Genomic DNA, 25161 nt, shown 5'->3' with positions numbered 1-25161 from the left:
GATTGCGAGATTGCGAGATTTTGCATCATGTCCAAATGTCGCATTCTCGCGTTGTCGACTTTTGACAAAAACTGCTAAGTACCAAAAAACACGAGAATGCGAGATCGCGAGAACGCGAGATTTGACCAAATCTCGCGTTCTCGCGATCTCGCATTCGGGGCATATTTACCTCGTTTCCAAAGGTCGAGATCGCGAGAATGCGAGATCGCGAGAATGTCCCTTACAGTATTCCATAAGTATGCGATAAATTATGACGTCACTGCTCTCGTCCCAATACATAAATCAACAGGTCAACGCCTAGAGACATCAGTTTCTATTATCCGTCGATGCAGATTACATGGACAATTTTAGTGATTAATGGGCAGTAGAAAGTATACGCCCATGTTTAATGGTCAATAAAATGAAAACAAACAAGAGAATGTTATTCAGTGATGGCGTATTCGCTTATAGTGTCACATGCGATTGTCTATGCACAATTTCAGTGCGGAACTCAAAACAGGTGACGTGTGCATGACGTTTACATGAACATCCGGGTAGTCAGATCACAGTTCACAGCAATGATCAGAGTCAACCAGGTACTGTCTTGATATGTTTGTGGTATTTAACGCATACCTGGTACGCTCAGTGACGAATATGACCCCCGTGAGCACCAATGCACCTCAGACTCGCCGCCTCATTGATGCTATCAGCCGCCTGATGGCGTTATCGGGAATCCGATTCCATTCAATTCTTAAAGCGTCGGCAAGCTGTAGCTGGTTTGCTGATGGGTGTGGACGTCTTCCCACAAGTGTTCAATTGGGTTTAAATCAGTGAAAGTGCTGGTCACGGAAGATGTTGTTCGAATTGAAGAAGTCCTGGACGAGCCTTGCAGTGTGTGGTCTAGGGTTGTCATGCTGCGCGAGTGTTCCCTGTTCCTGTTTGCGAAGGAATGCACCACGGGTTGACGAACATCATCTCTGTATCGCTGTCCGTTAAGGTTGACATGGATGATGACAAGTCTCGTCCGTTGGTTGCCACAAATTCCACCCCAAACCATCACGCCACCTTGAATACAGCTGGGCACCAAACTTTCACCATACGGTATACTCGAGCTCGAACATTATTGTGAAACAGCTGAAACCTGCTTTCGTCAGGGAAAAGCAGTCTCTGCCAATCACGGACATGCTAACGTCCTACTGTCCTGGAAGGGACGGTGAGCTCTAATACCTGCGACACGTAGACGTCGTAGCACCGTGCGTCGACTGATACGGTGTCCTAACGCCGCTGCTCCCGTTTCTGTCGCCGTGACGAACCTGCCGATCTTCCTGTTGCGTTGTAACTCGAGGTCTGTCCGATCTTGGCCCGTCTTGTGTCCTGTCAGTCTGTCAGAAGCGTTGAAACAGTCTGACGACCGTTGCCGGTGTAGTAGACTCACATGCCTCACCTAGCCAGGCTCACAACACTCCCTCTGGACTCAGCTAACTCCCCAACTGGGCCCAAATGACTCCCCTTGTTTTGATTTAAAATGATTACGGAAAAGATCAAACATATCTTGTATTATAAAGGCTTTCAACCCCTCTTCCTCATCTTCTATTCTGAAATGTCTGGTTAAGAACAATACCCAATATTGTGTGTCGGATGTTTTAGTACCAGTTATTTTATTACAGTTTTATATTTAACTTTATTTGGAAAAAACTCCAGGTGCCTCTCTTACATCAATATACTTTTCTTAACCTATAATTTATTTTCAGAATACTCCCTGTGTCTTACATCCAATTCTTGAGTATCAGGCTCAAACTACTCCCCCTGTTCTGTATCCGATTCTTGAGTATCAGGCTCAAACTACTCCCCCTTGTCTGAAGTATGCTTTCTGTCCTCTGATACCTGTTCACCAGTCTGAACATGTTTGGGTGGAGAGGTAGGAACGGATCTCATCGAAATCATACTTCATCTTATTAGAATCCATTTTTCAAATCGACGAAATACGCGTACATAGTTCTGTGTCGTCCTACATATCATCATCTCTATAGTTCTCATGATATCCGAGAATTTAATCTTTACGAATCTGTTTTTCAACATTGCAAGTCATTATGAGGATTTCCTGCTCAAAACCTGAGTAGACGACCCCACTTATATTGTTAAAACAACATTGGTCGATGAGGCAACATTCGTCAGTGCGATCTAGTCAATTACTGGTATAGGGTTGAAAGAACAGAGCAAATGTTTATACGGTGCATAGTAGTTGTGAGATTATGAGTACGGTTTGTTAATTTGTCAAACAGACTATCCACTCACACTTCCTTTCAAAGTCATAGACACGCATTTGTATTATATGAACTCTTCATACTAGGTAAATTTTGTTTCACAAATAACAAATACCACGTCGTACAGATTATTATAAAATTCCCTAAGAAGGTAAATATATCTGATTTCATTTACTCACAGTTATTTGCGCAGTTACCGAGATTTAGTGTATTGTAATTGGCGAGTCGCTGCATTAAAAACAATAGGTAACTTTACTAAAACCCATAATTTATTATAATTTACAAGACAATTAGTTTTCGAGTATAAAGAGACATAACTGTATCAACCACCTATTACCCAATAAAACAATGACCGCGCCGACTTCGTACACAAAGAAATTATTTCTGAACACAAAGCACACTTAAACTTCACTTTATGGTAGTTTGACGATAAATAACCTCAAGAAGGAAACTTATTAACATATCACATTAGGTAAAGTAATTATTTTCATATGTTTTAAAAATATAGATTTCCATTAGTTTTGTTACATAATGATCGTGCATGCATATCAACATTATACATGAAGAAATAAGATTGCCAAACAGGTCATAGTGCCAATATAATTATCTTTCTGAAAACATTACAGACATTACAATCAAACATTAGGTGCAGTATTATTTGAAATACAAAGTTAGTAAATCAAACAGAATATTGAATACAAATCTTTCAAAGTTAAACAAATATTGCACTAAATTAAAGCGCCAATACCATCTATTATGTCAGAAAATTAAGTTGCTGATGTGTAACAGTATTTAAAAGGCCTAAACGAAATGACTTGATAATGTCCTTCAAATTTATCACATAAAATCTTATCATGCAAAACATCTGGTAATTTTACAATGCGTAAAAGAAATGGGGTGCAATCATCGAAAATACTGTGCTGTATCATCGAAAAAACATTATTTGTGTACGACATTCACAGACTGTTGCACAATTAGTGTCAAAACATGTGTATTCTTCAAAACAAATGGGGGAGTCAGTTGGCCTAGGCTCAAATAACTCTAGAGTAGTCTGAGCATGGGGAGTGATTTGTGCCTCCTACACCGGTGTACAGTTTAGGTTTCTTGCAATCTGGGTGAGGTTGGCTCCCATCGGCTCCATACCTATGTCTCTCTCTCTTTGTTCCGCAGTTAACCGCGGCATATCTTTCGGGTTTTTTAAATTACATGTGATGTCTTTGCAACGGTTCATCACCTTTTTATACAAATTCAGCAGGTGCAATTTTAGGAATACCTGGAAAAGCTGTAGGGTGACTTTTGGCCACTGCACGTGCATCCTTACGGCCAGGTCTTGGGCAACTGTTTAAAGCCTTATACCATTTAGCTCACTTTGATAGTTTTTTGGGAAAATCAATTTAAAAGTGTATATTTTCTTTTGCCCATGACTTTACATGAATGGGCACTAAAAATCGGTCATAACACAAGTTGTTCGCAAACCAGGAAAGCATGTCCTGCTCAACCGGAAACCCCGGCTAGGAAGCAGTAAGTGCCAGTGTGTCAAAAACCCAGTTGAAGGTCTTTGAATGGGACAGCATCGCTTGATTAGGGTTGACGTGTACGTCAATAATTCGTTTGGACATCTCCTTTAAAATTTCTGGAGTGACGTAACCTGAACTCAGATGGCGCAATAGTGATTTAAAAACTCAGGTGTAAACAAGTGTGATTTTCATGAAAGTATAACAAAATGGAAATACTCTGAGGTACCTAAGCAAAGGCGAAATATAAACCCCAATAAGCTGGAGCTGGTGCAATATTGCTCAACATGAAGGAGAACAATGAAGACAAATTAAGGGGTTGCCATCATTTGAAATGAACGAAATGATGTCATCCATATATTTGAAACTGAAGTTGAATGCTTTTGGCAACCTTTCCTTTTTTTATTTAACTGAAGTAGTAAAAAAATCCGATTCGTGTGCTGAGAGGACTGGATAAGCAGGGTGAGGGACCCAGTTGGTACCCATGGGGATAATTAATCGAAAATATGTGAATCGTTGTGATCTTTGACTGTGGCAAGATTACTCGATGTGGCTTTATCGATGTATTTGACGAGACACATGACAAGGTATGACATGTATACAACTAGAATTTTATTGAAAGAAGCTGGGCTTCTACCATTTGAACCTTTCGAACGTATTTCATTTTCACGCGAAATTCACATAAAAGTGATTTAGCTCATCAAATATGTTTAATTTGGTATGTATACGGAAATTCGCTCAGGGACACAGTATTTATCAAGTCATGTCTTCTTCGCGTGTTTGACGCAGTGCGGACTTCTGCGAAACCGTAAACACATTTGCCTCTTTCTAGAATGTAATCACAGTTCCAGAAATTGCTTTTATTACATTCCGTACCCCCCTCTGTAGATGTGAAAGGTCTGGCTGGAATCAAAGGAACCACTTGGCAGTTCTTCTTTGAGGCACATCCTTTCATCTTCTTAATACCCTCAGCTTCAAGTTTTCTAAAATTGGAATATGTGTTCTTTCTCCAGCATTTATGTAGATAATTGCGCAAGTCCCAACATACATGAATCAGCTAGTCTGTTGTCGAGATGGAGATAATGCTTCTTCCAGTGTCTGTTCAAGCCTCACCTGGAGTGTGTTACATGCATGCCATCGTTTAACCTACAAGGACGAATAATGAAATCAATCATTCACAGGGAATGTATCAAACCATGTTCTTTCTACCAGTATTCAAACTTTATACATTATGTCCCGTTATCCGTTTTCGTCATTGTTAGAACAAAGAATCGTGCATCCTGTATGTACGTCCAAATTTGTTATGTGACCATAATCAGCTTCATGGTGTTCTGTCTGTCGCAGGTGCAAATGACAGTCCGAACTGCGAAACACTGAAGTCGATACAACGTGTGAAGCGTCGACATTCTGTTGTGCTGCACACGACGAAAAGAAAATCTGCAAATGAAAGCACAATGTAATATTTTTAACACTGATTGAGAGTTTTCGATGATGTATGGTGTGATAATGTTGACACGAGGTTATGTTCTGAAATATTGTAGATTAAGTGCTCTGGACAAAACTTTCCTATTGAGTGTGGTCGCGGTCGCGACGCAGCGCGATTGTCCAGCGTTGATTAAATCAATACGTAGCCGATAATGTCACGTCGGTTCTGCAACATATAGTTATCATGCCTCATTTGGACACGTCAAAACTATAGAGAAGAGGCTCAAGTATTCAATATCATGTACTCTTTAAGCAGAAGCAGATACTTGATTACCTGGTAACTTGGCATTTGTACAATGAATACAGCGTAATTTGATGAAAACATGTCTTTGGGTAACAATATAACTTGAGTGAATTATATGACATTCTTATCGTAAATGCAAAACCGTGTCTCCCCTTCTACAACATAAACTCATCCGGTTGTAGACGATATGTTGTTGATTATTACAATATATACATCAGGGTCTTCCTGTGATACCAGGCCGAAATAAATAGATTACCATAGATTACTGACTATTAGGGATTGCATGGTTACAATATAAGTTATCCGTCCTGACTGAATGCAGTGCTACTCATGCTGCCAACCAATGGTTTGCCTTGCAAAGACTTGACTATTTAAAGGGTAAAGTGACATAACTGGTAGTTTATTGACTGCGGCATAAAACCAATGACATTCACGCACATAAGGCAGAGGAAGGCGCTATCGCATGACGTCAGGAAATGATTGGATGGCATCACTAAAATATTGACTGGTTGGATTACTTTTTCGAAACATTTTACGAAAGTATATAATTATACTACTCAAAGATTGCAAAAGATCAAATTTTGATGATATAAAAAATCATCCCCAACACAATGATTGCGTAACCCCTGAACGGACAGCAGCATGCAGTCAAGGGTACTATCTGCACGAGGTGATTGAAAACCTGTGTTTGGATGTATCGTGACAGACTCTGAACAACATTTGTGCTTGAGGATTGCCACAACTGGGTGGACGTATACCACCTCAGCGTCCAAGATGTGTTTGACGACCTAAGAGTTAGGAAGATGCATTGGCATGCCGGGGACTTGGTCAACACATCGCCACGTTGCAAACGCCTTTGGTGTCAGCCAAAGTGTGATCAGCAGGGCATGGAACAGATACTAGACGTTTGGACAAGCTACCCAGCGACATGCAGGTGGTCAACGGTGTTCCACCACACAGCGGGAAGACAGGCTATATTTAACATCTCGAATTAACGTTGGATATATCGAGTCCTGTCTTTGTTTGTGCTGTTCTGTTGAGATTCCTATGAAGTACCGGGTAGGACTTCGGCTTAATGTAACACATTAGCTATGGAGAAACAAATATAAATTGGGAAAGAAAATACATTTGTCTATCAAAACGGATCTTTGCACACGACTTGCTGCCGGCAAGACAGTTTCTCATTACACTCATTATCTATCTGAAACTATCATCCCAATCTCTCTCTCTCTCTCTCTCTCTCTCTCTCTCTCTCTCTCTCTCTCTCTCTCTCTCTCTCTCTCTCTCTCTCTCTCTCTCTCTCTCTCTCTCTCTCTCTCTCTCTCTCTCTCCCCCCTTCAAATATACGAATCTACCATTCGGGTATATTTGTTACCGGTAAAAACACATTTTGCATGGTATTGTTTGAAAGATCGTGGTGCACAATCTGTTAGGAATATGCTCCAGGAGAGATGTTCAGATACGTATTCTGTTTCTTGTTTAATGATTCTTGAAATATAACGAAATATGTCAAATGATCGAAATTGAGTGCGAATTGAGACGATTTCATTTGAGATATTTTTTCTAGTGCCGAATTTCAGAAATTTGTAGAAAATCAATTGTAGCTCGAGTGAATTTAAGGTAATTACCTATAATCCTCAATATGGAATACGACTTACTTAGATAGATCAGATATACTTTGTTAAAGGAAAAAGGAAGCTGGAAAAGACAAATATATCAAGGCAAACAAAACAAAGATAAAAGTGAACAATTTGAAATAATACTCCATACACAATTATTCTCATTATCTACCATAGTTTCAGAACGTACGTATTTAACTTTCGAGGGAATACTCAAAACTAACAGCGATATCCTGTTCATGTACATTTTATACAATGGCTGCCACCAGCCACACAACTCATCAATGTGATACGCAGAGGATTTCAATTTTTATTTATTTCAACTCAACCATAACTGGTATAGTAAGAATGTAAGGGAGACGTTGGGAGCGTTTCCGTCAGTCTGCAAAATCAAACTAATCTGATTAAACAAATAAAAGGTAACTTGTCTGGGAAGTGGATCCCGTAAGTCAATCGTTAACCTTTTCAATTTCCACGATGATGGCATTCCCAAAGATATCCAAAAAATATAAATGTCACTACTTCGTTAGACCTTAGAGGGTAAATTTCAAGATTCTCATTATACTTAATGGTCACACACTGACGGCAGCGATGTTACTGCAGTGTGATGAAGGTGTCACACCCTGGGAAGGAGCTTGGACTACAACGTATGACATAGTAGAGTGACGTCATATTGTCAACCATGTACAGCAGGATGGCATGACGTTTGAAGAATATGAAACATTATACAATTACGAATGATAAAAGAAACTATTCAAGTCTATTCTTTCATATAACGTAATATTGTGTTTTTTTTAAGATTGCAAAGCAATCATATATATGCTTGCATGAAACTGTCTCAATACAAAGCCACGTTGCAAACGCCTTTGGTGTCAGCCAAAGCAGGGCATGGAATAGACACTAGACGTTTGGATCAGCAACCCAGCGACATGCAGTAGTCACCACTTCCTAACCGTCGCCACACTAAGAAATGACCTGCGGAACACAGCGTGTAATCGTCTCCGTGAGGCATACATTCACATCCCATTGACCCGACATCAAATGCAGGCACGTTCGATTTGAGTTGAAGATTACGTCAGTTTGACAGACCAGGACTGGGTTCAAGTACTTTTCATTGATGAATCGAGATATTTTCTAGACTTTACAGATCGTCGTGCCGAGTGTTGACAAGTTTTCAGGATTCCAGTGTAGCCGAACATGGCCGATATAGTGGGGGCTCAATCATGCTTTAGGGTGGGACCAATAGAGTTGGAAGAACTGATCTCGATGTCCTACAGTGGGGCACAATGACAGATGAGCGCTACAGGCGATGACATACTGGATGGGTACGTGAGGCCCATTCTGGTGCAATCTGATCGGACGTCATCCTCATGGACGATAACGCACGCCCACAACCTCATCGTGTCAGGGTCGTTGTGCAGGAGACCATTGTCCGCATGGACTGGCCAAGCCCAGTCACCAGGCCTCAACCCTTTCCAACACATATGGAACGAGCTGCAGATCGCCCTCTCACAACGCCCTTTCCTTCCGACAACTATACAGGAACTCAATGATCTCAATGAAGAGTGGTGCAATCTTCACATGGCACCCATCCAGACAATAATTGGGAGCATGAGACGATGGGTGCCTGGCTGTGGTCGCATCACGTGGATCACGTACGCCCTACTGAGAGTAGTTTTATAGGAAGTTTCAGTTTTGGTCAGATGCTCCCCTTTTTGACGGGTGGTCTGACTGAACATTGGTCACATGTTGTTTACTGGCATTGTGTTGCACATGACAACAGACTGTTGTTCATTAAACATTTCTTCACGCAATATTGTCTTTGGCGTTTTGAACAGATGCACACAATTTGACACTTACTATATGCAGCTATATTTAAGAGATAAACGACTCGTGGTCGTTGTTCATTGTACAATAAAACACTGCAGGGAGAATTTACCACTCGGGGCTTCATCCCTCGTGGTTTATTTTCCCGACATTGTACGACATTGTACGACTCTCACTCCTATTCGGCGTTTATTTCTGAAATAAAGCTGCATGGCTTCCCATTTGAAATCTCACGATGTCACATTGTGACAAGAAAGAACGTCATCAATGTAATATGGCCAGAGGACGGTGCACAGTGGTCTCTGGCTGCGAAATCCCCTTTACGATTGACCCTAGTTTGATTTGACAGCAATTTCTCTTTTGTCAGTTTTGTACTGTGAAGTTATTTACATGAAATATATTCATCAAAAGTATAATCCAATATTGTTGTCCGTGTGTATCCTAAACAAGGCTGAACTGCATAGCTTATAATATTCAAACCATGTAACCAATGATCAAAATCAAAGACTAAATACAGTTGGTTGCCTTGGTCATCTTATGCCACTGAGGAATGCCAAGTATCGAAGTTATTGGACAAACGCTTTCGATGAGAAAGAGCAGTTAAGCATTTCTAAATGATGGATTAGAATAGTTGAAGTAAAGAGACCTCAGTCACGAATATAAAGAACTTTTACCGTTCATGGATTCCACTTGGCTCCAGGGCTCTTTGAGATCTTCAATTCTTTAGCTTATTTTAGCACAACGACAAAAGACACACTTTTGACCGTATCAAATAGATTGTGTTAATAAATAATGGCGATATTATGATCATCCAAACGGAGTTCATTTCTAACATTGATGTCGTGTAGATTGCTTACATCGGGTGCAGACGTAGAGATGGCCCAATACCTTTAAATATGAGTAAATACTAAATATCACTGGCTTCTTTTAATATCTCTAACGAAATATCAAGCAAGAAGTTAAAGTAAACGAGAGATCACTTCTGGCTATATTTCAATGCTGCTTGTGTTCGATGTATATTTAACATCTTGAATTCACGTTGGATATATGAGTCCTGTCTTTGTGCTGTTCTGTTGAGATTCCTATCACGTACCGGGTAGGAATTAGGCTTAATGTAACACATTAGCTTTAGAGAAACAAATATAAATTAGGAAAGAAAATACATTTGTCTATCAAAACTGATCTTTACACACGACTTGGAGTATACGAGATAAGGTTCCACTCTGCTTGTCTCAGATTATATAAGATGTCGATATGACAAATTTCCCCCTCGTAATTGGGATATTTGTTTTCTTTTTCTGTGTTAAATAGGTATCAAGTTAAATGCCAGATGGTAAACAAAGACATAACAGTAGCCGTAAGGGAGTATGATTTGTTCTTTTGTGTTTCTACCTGCAAATAATCACTGCTTTTTTTTATTGGAGGATAGGTTGAAGTCATATTCTGATTAATATATAAATTTCAATAACTCGACTTAATGAGCTGCCGGCCAAAACGGTTTCTCATTACACTCATTATCTTTTCCCATTTGAAACTATCACCAACAAACTAGACACAAAACTGGACACACAAATATAAATGTTTCTACATTTACATATAGTTTTTTCGTAGATTGCAAAGCAACCATATGTCTGTTCACATTGTAGTGAACTGTCTACTCACGTCTACCACACTTGCTGAAGTAGTGTCCATCGTTATTGTTCAGAGATCCTCAGATGCAGTGAGACATCGACATGACAGTAGCCGTAAGAAAAGATTTGATTTGAATGATATAGCAACAATATTATTTTCAATTCACTATCATAATATCTTCAAGGATATTTGTTCAAAGTGTGTGATAAGATACACGTATTCCCTGTCCTGGTAGATATATTTCCGTTTGGCTAGGTGTTAGATCCTACACATGTGACAGGAGATAGCTGACGAGATGTCACAGAAAATCCTGAACATACATTTACGAGAAGAAACATTCAGCATGTTTACAAAGTACTATGTTTATTTTTGTGGCGTGAGATTCAATGCTGATCACTCTCCGAAATTAATGGAGGAATTAAAGATCATTCATTCATTCATTCATGGTCGTCTGAAATAACAAAATAGTAAATAATCAGTTGGATGATCTAACTGTGCAACATTTAGTTGTTGTGTGAGTTCAAGGTCGTTCTTTTCTGACGTTCTCCAATGCACTCCTGTCGTCCTGGCTTTGATAACGCACGGTCAAGATGTGGGGGATATTAAAAAATATATTATGTTTCAGATTGTGGCAAGATGTTTTTCATAAAAACAAATTCAGACTCATAGCTTTAAATGATAAAATTTCTGGTTTTGTAGCTGTAGCTGAGAACATATCTAATCTCGGTACATTATACAAAAAAATTTAACTACCGTCACAGCAGTGCAAAAATGAACACTGAAATTCGTTTGGAAGGTTGAAAGGTTCCTCATATCGTCTTGATGTACACACAGAGAGGTATGACGACAGCTGGGATGATGACAGCCTGATTGTGGAGACCCTTGGTGATGCAAGACAACAAGACAACTCTGGACGTCACAACATCATGCAAGCATGTGTCATGGAGCTTATGTCCTACTTGCGTCCTGATTGTCAGAGGATCTCACTTCCTGCTGTTGACATCACTCAGACAATCTAACGTTGGGAAGAAACATGCTAATTGCTTACACTACGTTTTCTATTTAAAGTTTCTTAGAATTGTTTGTGATTAATATTTATTGTGGGTTTTTTTAAGGGTTGTTGACTTTTAATTTGGAGAAGAGATAAGCTTGGGAACGGAGTAGAGATGACCAAATAGATAACCATTTTTCTTTCCATAATGCCAAAAGGAATAAATATCTACATCATGCCTATTCAACAGAATTGGAAATTTAAGAAACAACTGAGAAACTGTATTAAGCGTCTTATCTGGATCTATGCACTGACATTCAGAACGATGACAGCCTTTGTGTCAAGCTGTACAACAAAGTTAAAGATTTCCCTGTCAGTAGACACCTTGTTGCATCACTGATTATCCAGATATATGACATAGATCATCCTCTGACGTTGACATAACGTTTCACATGGCAACATCTACACACAGTGCAAATTTGTTTAAATTTACATTTGCACCTGATGCAGACATGGTACCAATTTGATTCTGGTGAAAATCTACACACGGTAAGCTCGTTCACGTGACAAGTACAATCACGTGTGCATATTTATGCACATATGTAGAGGGGTATGTGTGAACAGGGCATAACTATTATGTCTTAAGTAAGATAACGTTTTGACAGGTGAAAGACAGCTTTACCTTCAAGAATAGCTCTTATGATATTCGTATTGTTGGTCGTAGGTCGCTAAGATTTGTCTCAGCTAAGAAAGCCTCGTGTTTAACCAAACACACAAAAACAGCCTGGTGATGCTGTCATAGTAATTGTATTTCTTTAGTGTTAGGTTACAAACCAGGTTTTCCACAGTCATCCACGTGGCATCATAATGAATGGAGGGCTTCTTATAACAACAAGGCGTAAATAGTGTAAAACTGACTTTCAGTCACAGTGGATGGGCAGTATAGTTACATTCTGACTACTGTGTTGAAACTGGTGACAGTGGCAGCAATAAAATTGTAAAACGAAAACAATAACTGCAAAATATGCAGTTGACACTCGTTTTATTTTGACCCGAAACAATTGATTGTTTTTTTGCGTTTATGGGGGTATTAAAATATGAACTCCACAAACACTTAGCATGGTGAGGTCAATTGTTAAATATTAATGGATAAACAACTTCACAGTAAAAATAAACAACATAAATCTGTAGGAAAAGATGGGAAATCAGTAACATAATTCTGCTACGTAAACGCTTTCAATTACTAAATTACTAATCAAATCCCATGGAATCATTTGCAATGCCCTCTCTTCAAAACAAAAAGAGACGCACAGGTAGAATGTAGTTCACTGAACCTGACTACACAAGAAAACGGTATATAAATTGGATATATGTTATTGGAAAATGTTGGTGGCCTGATGTTCGACAAACGGTGCGTCAAAACGCAGCCATTTTCGATTTGCAATGTCTTAAACGGCATTGTTTTCACTCTGATTAAAAAATGTCATGGAGAAAAACAGTAAAGGAAAATGCACGTGCAAGTTATGGCATTCGTAACTCGTGGTATCAGCTATAAAAAGGCAAGCATAAGTCAATAATGTGTCATTCAATTGTCAACAATCTTCAAGTTCGAAAATGCCGAGTCGCAGCGCTGCCGATCGGAACAATGCCATAGGACGTATCCAAAGGGGGGAATCACAGTCTTCTGTTGCACGCCACTTAAACGTCCACCACAGTACCATTTGCCGCCTTTGGGACCCATACACACAGTTCAATTGCAACTGTTCCACCTACATCATCGCAATGCCACAGCTACGGAAACTGCAGGACGCATCCCTGGTTTGAGGAGAATATCGGACCAGACTGTGGGGAACCATCTTCGCGAGGCTCGAATCCGACCCAGAAGACCAGTTATCGTCCCTGTTTTGCAACAGATCCATCGACAGCGACGATTGCGTTGGTTCCATACTTTACAGCCTTGGAATTTGAGAAACTGGAGACGAGTGTGGTTTAGCGATGAATCACGATTTCTTCTTCACCGGCGAGATGGAAGACAACGTGCTTATCGTCGTTGAAATGAGCGTTTTACCCCACATTGTGTACGTGAATTCGACAATTTCGGTGGCGTGACGTGGGGGCCATATCCTACACCACGAGATCTGACTTAGTTGTGGTTCAGGGACATTTGACATAAAATCGCTACATAAATCAAATTCTTCAACCTCACCTTCTTCCAATCATTGACCGCCAGAGGGAGCTGTTTCAACAGAACAACGCTCCACCGCACACAGCTCGTGTCATGGTAGACTACCTTCATAATGTCAACCTCAACGTTTTGCCCTGGCCGTCGAGATCTCCAGATCTCAACCCAATCGGACACCTCTTGGATAAACTCGATCGACGTGTACGTCCACGTCAGAACACACCGCAGACATTCCCACAACTGGCCAACGCGTTACACAGCAGTGTATTCATTATTATATATGGCTTAATATATACATCCAGATAGAGAGTCGGGTGAGTTTGTTTTCAAAACTTAGTGAAAGGGTTGTGTTTCAAAGATAATTGGACAATCAATACCCACGGACATCCATACTTCAATGTTTTTGGCGGGCTCGTTCCCAAATGTTGGATAACCTGTACCCACTCGTACCTAATCAACTGGATGACTCGAAAACCACATGGCGAATCCGTTCCCAAAGAATATATATATGATTTGATATAGATTTGTTTACATTTTGAAGGTAATTCAATATAATATGTGTCACTTTGGTTTAAATTCATGCAAGATTATTACTTACAGTAATGCTTTGAGTTTGATTTGGTTCGTTAAAGAAAGGGCAGTTATTATATGAGGGCAAGGTGTCGGAACACCAAAGGAAACATGTGAGTTATTATAATAACACATACAGATACGTAAGTATCCAATATGATTCAAATGAATGAATTTTAGAGATGTAACAGTGTTTTCGTCGTGTTTACCGTCAACACGGGTTAAAACAATTCGGTTTCGGACATCTTGCTTAAAGAAATACATGGATACGGCTTAAAATTTGGCTTCGGGTCAGCCAAATAAAGTACGAATGCTCTAAACAAGTACGAATCTGACGAGTTTTTGGGGACGCCTTTGTCAGTTTCGTTGGGTACGAATCTCCGTGTGTTCGGGTCGTGTTGTGTGCGTTTCAAAGGATGCAGACAACACGTATATTAATCACAATAAGTTGATTGCAAACATATATAAGTATTGGTCAAAAAAGCCCCAAGAACCCAATCTAATCAATCTATTTAAAATCAGATCTTTTACACCGATGCAACATCTCGTTAGGAAGCATGTGCAGGTGCCGTCTTGGGAGTCACAGAGTTGCGTCAGTGAGATTGCCAGGTGACTGCATATGACGGGCTACGGTTAAAGGGAGGTAACTCGTCGTCTTTCCTTCACTTTAGGCTAGCATTATTTTTATTCGATGACAGCATGTTAAAAATTTATCTCTTGAACGTTTACATGTACAGGTTCGACCGGTTTCGAAACCGAATGAAACTCGCTCTGCCTTAGCTGTAATCCTGCACCGCAACTGTCGTCTAAAGGGCTTCGTCTAAAAAGTATATCACAATAATAAGACCTGATTGGTCCACGTGATCTTGACAAAATATGATAATACGATGTATCCCCCCTTGGAGGGGAATAATTGTCTCAGGGGGCGAATAAATCCCTCCTACTCCGCCAAGAGTAAGGCAAGGTGCATGTGGACTTCTGAGCCGCGGAATAAATCCCTTGTAAGCCGCACTCTTTTTCCTAGTCAATGCAAATCCCGTGACATGGAACAGGCTAACCTCCGTTCAATCGAACAGCTGTTTTCTATCAATTTTGAATTTGTTTTTGTTCCTTTGCAATATCATAATAGTTATTAAAGCATATCGGTAAGATAACTTTGTTGTGGCGCAGGCGAGTGAAAAACAACAACCTAACGAGGGACGCATAACACCCCATGTACCTCTGGTGATCCGCTACTTATAGTGGATACCCCTCTATTCGGAGGAGTTCCGATCGAGCGTCTCTTTGGCCTGTATCAGCACTTAAAGCTGGATATGAAGAGACGTGACCCAGCTACGTACGTGTGTCTCCCAGTGAGTGACTCATTCGTTACCCTAACCATACAGGTGGTGACATTCATAGTCGTGTGTATGTCTGGGAATGTCATTATAGTGACGACGGTCATACTATTTCCCAGATGAATTAAAGTGTGTTTGTTTAATCACATAGTTTAAATGTGACAGATACAACATTGTACATATTTATTTTATTCAGCTTCAGTATCTGCTTTTAAGTGTTCAACTTTAAACATAAATCATTAGTTAAGATAGATTAAATGTAGTTAATATGTCCTTCATGTTGTAAGCCTTAACAAACCTAAGCCATGACGTGCTCAACTGATTGGCCAAGCTAACCCTCAAAGTTGACCCTTTGTCTCACTGCATGTTCTCAGTCTGCACACATTTCTTACACAGACAAGTTGACAAGTGAAATCATCTAAAATCAGGTTAGTTTAATATGTATGTGTATACTTGTATTGTTGTTATTGCAGTTATGTGTTGCAGTATATTAAACCTTTAATACTTAACTTAAACTTAACGTGTTTAACATTATCATATTCTCAGTTACAGTGTATTTAAGTAAATGAGATAAACAAGACTTATAAATTGTAAGCTTTGGTAATTACTAATATATCACTTTTCTGTCACTTTATTCTTGTATGTATGAGGAAGAGTGTATGTGTTGTTTTATTGAATAGGCTATGTTTTAAATGCTTTTGTGATCAGTTCTGTATAATATACAGTCTGTACTATACGGGATCCGGAGAAATAATGTAACGTGTATGTAAATAGTTGTATTAGTCATTGTTATAAAAGTATATGTTTTATTCAGATATCCGGAATTATAAGTTGCGGCGCTAGTCGGGGAGACACCCCAGTCTCACCCACAGGGTAGGCACATAATAACTTGTATAGTCAGTTTTCTATATTTGTGTAACACATAAGTGTGTCACACCCGTAATGTATATGTATGTATTTGGATGAGATTTATAATCTCTTTACACTTAGATAATATAATATATTAAATTATTCTATTTGGTTCTTATATCAGTTAGCAGATCATTGTGCAGTATAACAACTAATATATGAATAAGATGTGTTTGTAATGTAAAACGGTTTGTAATACTGTGATGTCGATGACTGCATTATGTATATTGTTAATATTACTTATCATTCCTTTAATATGTTTCAGGGTGTAGATCATATATCCTAAATAGATAAATATATGACAAATCCATTGGCGGAATAAACGTCTCTCATCCGTAGCGTGTGTTTGCCTAACACTCATTCACTGCCCTGCTACAAATGGAGCCCCCGGTGAGGACTATAGTCGCCATGGAAGGAACAACATAGATCGCCAGCAACATCCACTTACTTACTTACTTATATTGGAGATTTTACGTGCGCTTTCCGACTGCAGCGTATTTCGCACACGGGCCCGGCCAAGCCATTTAATGTGTTTCCGAAAAAGGGGAAAAAGTTGTTTGGCAATCCAGTAGGGGTAATTTTGAGATTTGGAAAAAATGCCAAGAGGGTTTGGAGGGCGAACTAAGGGACCTGAGTATGGAAGTTTGTTAGTTTGATTATGTGGTTTGGTTTTGGTAGTTTATTGATGATTTCTTTGAAGTGACCTTTGTGTGCCCGTGGACACCATCACGTGACATTTGTGTGTTTGTTGTGACTTTTCCAGTATTGGATATTGCTACTTCAGCTTGGACATTCAATTCAATTCATGGACATTCTGATCACGTGAGTCCCTATCATGTATTAATTCATTGTATAAATATTACATCCTTTGCTAGCTAGCATTTAACTTTGTATTTACTTTGTACCTGGCGCCAGTTCAGTTGAGTTCTGTAAACTTTGACTTTGTTTACGTCACATATTTCGTATTTTGTTCGTGTACGAAGCTTTGTATTACAGTAGACTTCTTTGTCAGCTACGTCTCATTATCCTGTTGGTACCAACATTGTCTACGTAGCTACAGGTTCTTTATTATGCCATGTGTTTAGTTTAGTTTAGTTCTGTTTGGTATTGTTGAGTTAAGCTTAGCTTAGTTTATGTTTATATAGTTTTGATTTAGTTTACCATCAGCTTTTAGTTAGTTTTCTTATATAACGGTACTCAGTGTGTATGTGTGTCTGAAAATGGCTTGATTTCATTTCTACTTTCTCTCCTTGTTTAATCAAATTAAAGGTTAGCAAATATAATTTAATTGTATAAAAATAAATGTAAGCTAAACATGTCTTAATTTACTGACTGTATGACGAGAGACTTTAGCACTTTCTTTGAACATTTCACATTTTGTTACTAACATCCCCTACCACTCCCTCTGTGTTGTCTGTAGATTTAGTATTTAGTCACTTCCTTGGTTTGTAAATACACTTTGTAAATATTGTATTTTCAACTTGGAATGTGTCGTATACCTAGCATTATATTCAAGTATATGTACACCTTATTTAGGGTACACTTGTGATGCGTTTCTTTCTTTTGTACTCCATGATATAACGGGAATACTGTTTAAATGGGCCTTAAACCTGCCTAACATCAACTCACTCACTCTTTCTTTTGTACTCCATGATATAACGGGAATACTGTTTAAATGGGCCTTAAACCTGCCTTACATCAACTCACTCACTCTTTCTTTTGTACTCCATGATATAGCGGGAATACTGTATAAATGGGCCTTAAACCTGCCTTACACCAAACTCACTCACTCTTTCTTTTGTGAGTATATTATCAAACTTTGCCGTCACACCCCATGGTGCTATGTTGGGAGGGATTGCCTTTCAGCTTAGTTTGTGTATTAGTTGTCTGAACTAGACATTCCACTTGTTTGTCATTGTTTGCCCTAGTAGTTCGTACAGGTACTCTGCCCTTTACTTGAACTCGCATGATCCACTTCACTACACACGTGTACAGTAGATATTTTCTATTTTGCGTTCCCATTGCTGTATTTCTGCACGATTGCAACACGCGTCATGTTGCTTATTTCATGCTTCGGTGCATGGGTCCTTAGTCATAATCATATAGTTACATGCCAGTGTGACCCTCTATATCACTTGGTATTTCCTCCGCACACACCACGTGTTTCACTCATTTGACTTCCTGGTACCCTTCGATATTCCCTCTTTACCTCGTTGGCACATTGTCTGCTTTATGAGCAGTTGTGTTGGTTTTCTTTGCCTACTTCTGCTGCATTCCTTAACCATGGAGTTCAAGGATGAGGAGCTGGAAGGCATGGCCACACTCTTTAAGAGGTTGGGGATGCAACCGAAGGCTGACACGCCTGGGGATTTTAAAGCCTGGATCAAGGGCATGTATTCTCACCAAGGCCCTCTTTCCGGGGAATATAAAGAGACAACTGGACATCCTACTCAACCACAGACACGGGATGTTAAGCCTGTGGCCGTAGCGTACCATCAGTTCCCTAAGCTGCCTTTGTTTAGTGGCGACTTTCATGGCAAAGATGTCTCATTTGACCTTTGGACTTACGAAGTGGATTGTCTCTTGAAGACAACAATCTACTCACCAGATGTGACCGTGAAGATTCCGGGGTAGAATAGGTCTTCAGCAACCCATGCTTGCCGTAAAAGGTGACTATGCTTGTCGTAAAAGGCGACTAACGGGATCGGGTGGTCAGGCTCGCTGACTTGGTTGATGCATGTCATCGATCCCAATTTCGCGGATTGTCTGGTCCAGACTCGATTATTTACAGACAGCCGTCATATAGCTGGAATATTGCTGAGTGCGGCGTTAAACAACAAACCAACCAACACACCAGATGTCATGGATCAGGCCATCAGGCATTCCTTGAAGGGAGAGGCAGCCAGAGTAGCAATGAGGTTAAGATCCAAGGCTTCAATACAGGATTTACTGAACTGTTCAGCGCAGAGAAGCTCTCTTGGCTCAGTTTTATAGCGCTTCACAGGGAGAAGTTGAAGATGTTACTACTCGGGGATGCCGTTTGGAACACTTGCTTTCCAAAGTCACGGATCACCACGCTATTCCTTTTCAAAGAACGGGGGCGGTCGGGTAGCCTAGTGGTTAAAGCGTTCGCTCGTCACGCCGAAGACCCGGGTTCGATTCCCGACATTGGTACAATGTGTGAAGCCCATTTCTGGTGTCCCCCGCCGTGATATGGCTGAAATGTTGCTAAAAGCGGCGTAAAACAATACTAACTCACTCGCGTTTCAAGAAAAGGATGACATGCTAAGGAATATGTTGTGGAGTGGTCTTAGGCCATCATTGAAGAAGGTGTCCGGCCATACGTTTGATTCTGTCTCCTCTTTTGATGGACTCGGATATCCCAAGCAAGGAAGAGATCCGACACCATCACCTAGGAATAGGACTGCTACTGCCAAGATGGCCTCCGAGTCTGAGACAGTGACGAGGACAGATATTGATAGTCTGACTTCTGCTATCCAACAGTTGCAAAGTCAGGTTACAGATCTGAAGACCAAGCAACAGGAGACAGCCTGTGCCTATCAGCACCAGGCTATCACCCCCAGTCAACAGAGTTTCCCTAGGGGCAGACGCCGAGGCAATCTGCCATTTACCTCTCAGGAAGTGATCGCACCACCCCAAGGAGCTACCCCATATGGATCCTTCTCACCCCACGGCTTGGATCAAGGACCAGATGATAGCGTCTACGCACCACAAGGTATTGGAGCTACCGCAAACCCTTACTACAGAGGTGCAAGAGTAAACCATAGCGGACAGAGACCTACACTTCCTACATCTGGTGTTCAGGTAGGTGCACAGAGGAACCCGTATCCACCACCACCTGAGAAGGATTATCCTTATCATACTCGGTCTCAGGAAGTTACATGCTTCAGATGTGGTTACCCAGGACACATTGCCATTGGATGTCGAGTTCGTCTGGACCATCTTCATCGCCCTTTAAACTGTCAAGGGTCTATGGGCAGGGGTAACCTATAGACTTACTTCAGAACCCCAGCAGAATACCTGAAGGATTAGTTGGTCAAGCAAATGAAGATAACATCAAGCTTGATGGTAAGCCAGTTCGAGCTTTACTTGACACAGGAGCCACAGTGTCCATCATATCTGAGGCCTTTTATGGGGAACAGTTACAGCACATTGAACTGGAGCCACTCGGTAATATTTTGGACAGCGGCGAGACTTTACCATATAAGGGGTTTATGAAAGTGGATGTATCAATCACTGGAGGAGGTGTTGATGTGGATGCTGTTCCGCGTTTATTCCTTATAGTACCAAGTACCAGATACAGTGCCCGCGTACAGGTACTTCTAGGAACTAACATCTTGAACTGCTTATTGGACAATTGCAGGAACCAGCATGGAACTAGGTTTCTACAGAAGGCCCCATTGCACACCCCATGGTATTTAACCTACAGGACTATTGTGCTTGGAGAGAAGGAGCTGGGACGAAACAAGTGGCGACTTAGACTTATGAGAAGCGCTGAAGACAGGAATGTCATGATCCCAGCTAATGGTAGAGTTGTAGTGAAGGGTCAAGTAACCAAGGGATTGAGGAGATCTAGACTTTGTGCTCTTCTGCAACCACCTCCACAGGCATCCATTCCTTCTGATGTCGACATAGCTCCAACAGTCATCACTTATGATAAGGACAGCCAAGGTGACATCGAAGTTTCCTGCACAGACAAGTTGACAAGTGAAATCATCTAAAATCAGGTTAGTTTAATATGTATGTGTATACTTGTATTGTTGTTATTGCAGTTAAATGTTGCAGTATATCAAACCTATAATACTTAACTTAAACTTAACGTGTTTAACATTATCATATTCTCAGTTACAGTGTATTTAAGTAAATGAGATAAACAAGACTTATAAATTGTAAGCTTTGGTAATTACTAATATATCACTTTTCTGTCACTTTATTCTTGTATGTATGAGGAAGAGTGTATGTGTTGTTTTATTGAATAGGCTATGTTTTAAATGCTTTTGTGATCAGTTCTGTATAATATACAGTCTGTACTATACGGGATCCGGAGAAATAATGTAACGTGTATGTAAATAGTTGTATTAGTCATTGTTATAAAAGTATATGTTTTATTCAGATATCCGGAAACTAAGTTGCGGCGCTAGTCGGGGAGACACCCCAGTCTCACCCACAGGGTAGGCACATAATAACTTGTATAGTCAGTTTTCTATATTTGTGTAACACATAAGTGTGTCACACCCGTAATGTATATGTATGTATTTGGATGAGATTTATAATCTCTTTACACTTAGATAATATAATATATTAAATTATTCTATTTGGTTCTTATATCAGTTAGCAGATCATTGTGCAGTATAACAACTAATATATGAATAAGATGTGTTTGTAATGTAAAACGGTTTGTAATACTGTGATGTCGATGACTGCATTATGTATATTGTTAATATTACTTATCATTCCTTTAATATGTTTCAGGGTGTAGATCCTATATCCTAGATAGATAAATATATGACAAATCCATTGGCGGAATAAACGTCTCTCATCCGTAGCGTGTGTTTGCCTATCACTCATTCACTGCCCTGCTACAAAAATATCTGGCAGAAAAAATAAAACGTTCGAAAAACTCAGGAAATCCAGCAAAAGGATCCCGTTTCCATGTCCAAACCAACCATATCACCTACGTTAGCCAGCATCCCATAACAATTAAGGCCCTATACCAGTCACCAGTTCAGCAGACTTCACACAAAAACAAACAAAAAAGGTGTGACGTTAACATCCGACAAATTAAGTCACTCAAATACTCCATGTCAATGGTAAAGGTTCCACCCAGTTCTACCCAAACCAGCTGCGTGTATGAGGTCCCAATACAAATGAGAGACTTCAGTCCCCATTGTCACAAGAATATAAGAATACAGGACATCTAATGGCAAATCTGACATACAACTGCCCTTTCAGAGATAATTTACAAAACACCTCACCATAAAAAGTCCTGACTATCACATTTTCTGGCAACAAAACAAGATTATTCATACCAATATCTGGAAAAAGAGATAACTTCAAAAAACTATTGAACTCCATGGAAAGAAGCCATCAAAGAAGCGACCAAGGCGTCTACCTACCCAGTGTGTACTCCACTACTGTTAACCCAGCCATTAACCGGAAATGGACATCATGCCTTGTTATATTGTTATCCTATAGACCATTGATTGTCATTACACACAGCCCCATCACGACACATTCATTGTCCGAAGTTGGCTTCCCTTCTGTTAATCCTATTGGCTTCTTCATTATATGTGAAAATACATGTACTGTATTGTGTTACTTGTTAGGACTTTGGTACTAATGGTTTATAAGCCAGTTACTGCAGTAATGGCATAAAAAAGTGGGTCTACTTAATTACAAATGTTCAACCCTTTGTATAAACGTTGAAATAAATATGCACAAAGCGGCTTAAAATGTCATTTTAGATTACTATAATATAGTTACAAAACTCACAATTGTAATGATCAAATTCTTGAAAAGTGAGTGAGTATTGTTTTACGCCGCTTTTAGCAATATTACAGCCATATCACGGCGGGGGACACCAGAAATGGGCTTCACACATTGTACCAAATGCCATTTTAGATCACTATAATATAGTTACAAAACTCACAATCGTAATGATCAAATTCCAGATCAATCATAACATCAACACTGTCAGAAAATGTGTTGTTTATACACGCATAATGAAACTGCTTTCTGCAGCCAAAACACAATAGCCAGGCACTCCCATCAATGTAAAAGACAATAGTTCTGTCTTCAATAATTAGTCCACTGTCTGAAAGAGCGCTATCAATAGTATCAAATCCACATTTTGCACAGGTCCTAACATCGTGTTCATCAGAAACATCAGAGCAGTCTGGGTGACTATTTTAAAAAAGAATGTTCTTATAACAGACTGTGGGAAAATTATTTGTCACAGTCAGGTATAAGGTTAGTTAAGATAAAATATTCTTGAAGAAAAACAAAGCTATGTACTGACAATAACTATCGAAATTGTGCAGATGCACATTTTTTTCCTCTCCGTTACGCTGTACAGCATTACAGAGTTGAGTGTAACGGAGTTGAGAAACCTTACTATATATGGCTCATATCCCACCATGCTTTGCTTTTTATGTAAATTAAAATACTCATTGCTAACATGGTCTTACTAACCAATTTCTCTTGGAAAAGTGAAGGAAATTAGAATGAGATATAGATCTATAGACAGTGTAACAGAGTTGAGGCTTAGAAAACATACTGTACTTAACAGACATATCTTGATGTCATTGGCTTGAACATTGTACATAAAAGTGGCATCTATCTATCACAGAACAAACAAATATTAACTTGAAAGTACATTATTTTAGCAATTTTACATTAGAAGAAAGGTAATGTACTTGTGAATAGCCTTGAAAAGGAAATCAAATATTCTGAAATACATTTCTGCAAACAAACTACTGATTTACAGGTCAAGTGGGAAATTGTTACGGTGTTGAGATTTTCATCATTTGTTCGTAAACAGAACGGTCAGTCGGTTGCGAATACAACTCCATGCACAGCTGTGGCCGCCCAACTCAGTGGGGAGCTGTCTGTGGTGGCAGCGTTCGAAAAGAGACCTCCACCAACGGGCTATCGCTGTGAGGAGCTTGTCTGTCGCAAGCACGAACGGGAACCAGTCAACTATCCCAGAACAGTTACACATACGACTTATTTTCATTTCGAAAAAGGAAATATATTAATATTTTAAGTTATTTCAAAAAGTATTTCATTGCATTTGTAATATGCCTTTTGGCAATCGAAAATACATTATTGCACATTTATGAACAAAGAAATCATGACTGATATCACGTATAGTCTAAATTGCTAATGATACTTTCAAGAATTATTAGGAAAGTAGTCTTTTGTTCCCGGCGTGCGAAGGAAGGATAAATCAAAAGAAAGTATGTAGTCTTTATGTTTTGAGTGATAATAAGCATTATGATTCCGGGATGAAATGGCAATATCAGGGGGCACTGAAGATTTTACACACTGTTGCAACTTTACTCCTGGTAATTTCCGTATCAGTCATTCATATACACTGACTGGACATTACCTGGAAATGTCGACTAAGGAAAGATGCCAGTGTGTGTTGTCGACTAGGCCTATTCGAAAATAACCACGACCAACACACTAGCCGTCTTATCATAGTTATACGGTATAGATACCGTGATGAGGTTATCTCTGCTGTGATCGGAAACATGCAAGACGGTCGCTGCACGAAGCGATCTTTGATGTAATAGCATTTGCAAGACTTTGGAAAATGAAAGTTAGAAATAGTATACTACTATGGTAAAGCAGGATTGCAGTAATTTCATGACCCAAACGAATTCGTACCCCTAAAAATAAGAAACTTCATGACCCTGTTTCGTATTTCTAAATATTTGTTTATATAAGACAATATGTTATCGTTGAGCTTGTGGTTTCCAAACATCTCATATTCGTTTATAACAGACGTCGCTGAGATTTCTTAAAACAAAAGTTTCACCACAAAATCATTGCATTCACATTTATACAGTCAACCATTCATTCT

General features: G+C 39.6%; 1 protein-coding gene and 1 pseudogene across 2 annotated transcripts in view; both read left to right on the top strand.

Annotated features, from left to right (window-relative positions):
• The first annotated feature begins 8398 nt into the window (after positions 1 to 8398).
• LOC139471050 (uncharacterized) lies at positions 8399 to 21295 on the top strand (annotated as a pseudogene).
• A 3199-nt stretch (positions 21296 to 24494) lies between these two features.
• Positions 24495 to 25161, top strand: part of LOC139470807 (ATP-dependent RNA helicase DDX19A-like) — a 58955-nt gene continuing 58288 nt past the window's right edge. Inside the window, exon 1 of one of the 2 annotated variants that reach the window (XM_071253099.1) lies at positions 24495 to 24532. Coding sequence is in view for 1 of the 2 variants with exons in the window: in XM_071253098.1 (XP_071109199.1) it covers positions 24586 to 24640 (55 nt within the window). In the remaining variant the exon portion in view is untranslated. The other variant, XM_071253098.1, reaches the window with a different exon arrangement.

This window comes from Haliotis cracherodii, unplaced genomic scaffold (genome assembly GCF_022045235.1).
Source record: "Haliotis cracherodii isolate W230 unplaced genomic scaffold, xgHalCrac1.p SCAF_21, whole genome shotgun sequence".
In the NCBI taxonomy this organism is placed as follows: Eukaryota; Metazoa; Mollusca; class Gastropoda; order Lepetellida; family Haliotidae; genus Haliotis; species Haliotis cracherodii.
This window is presented reverse-complemented; position numbering and strand designations above follow the sequence as displayed.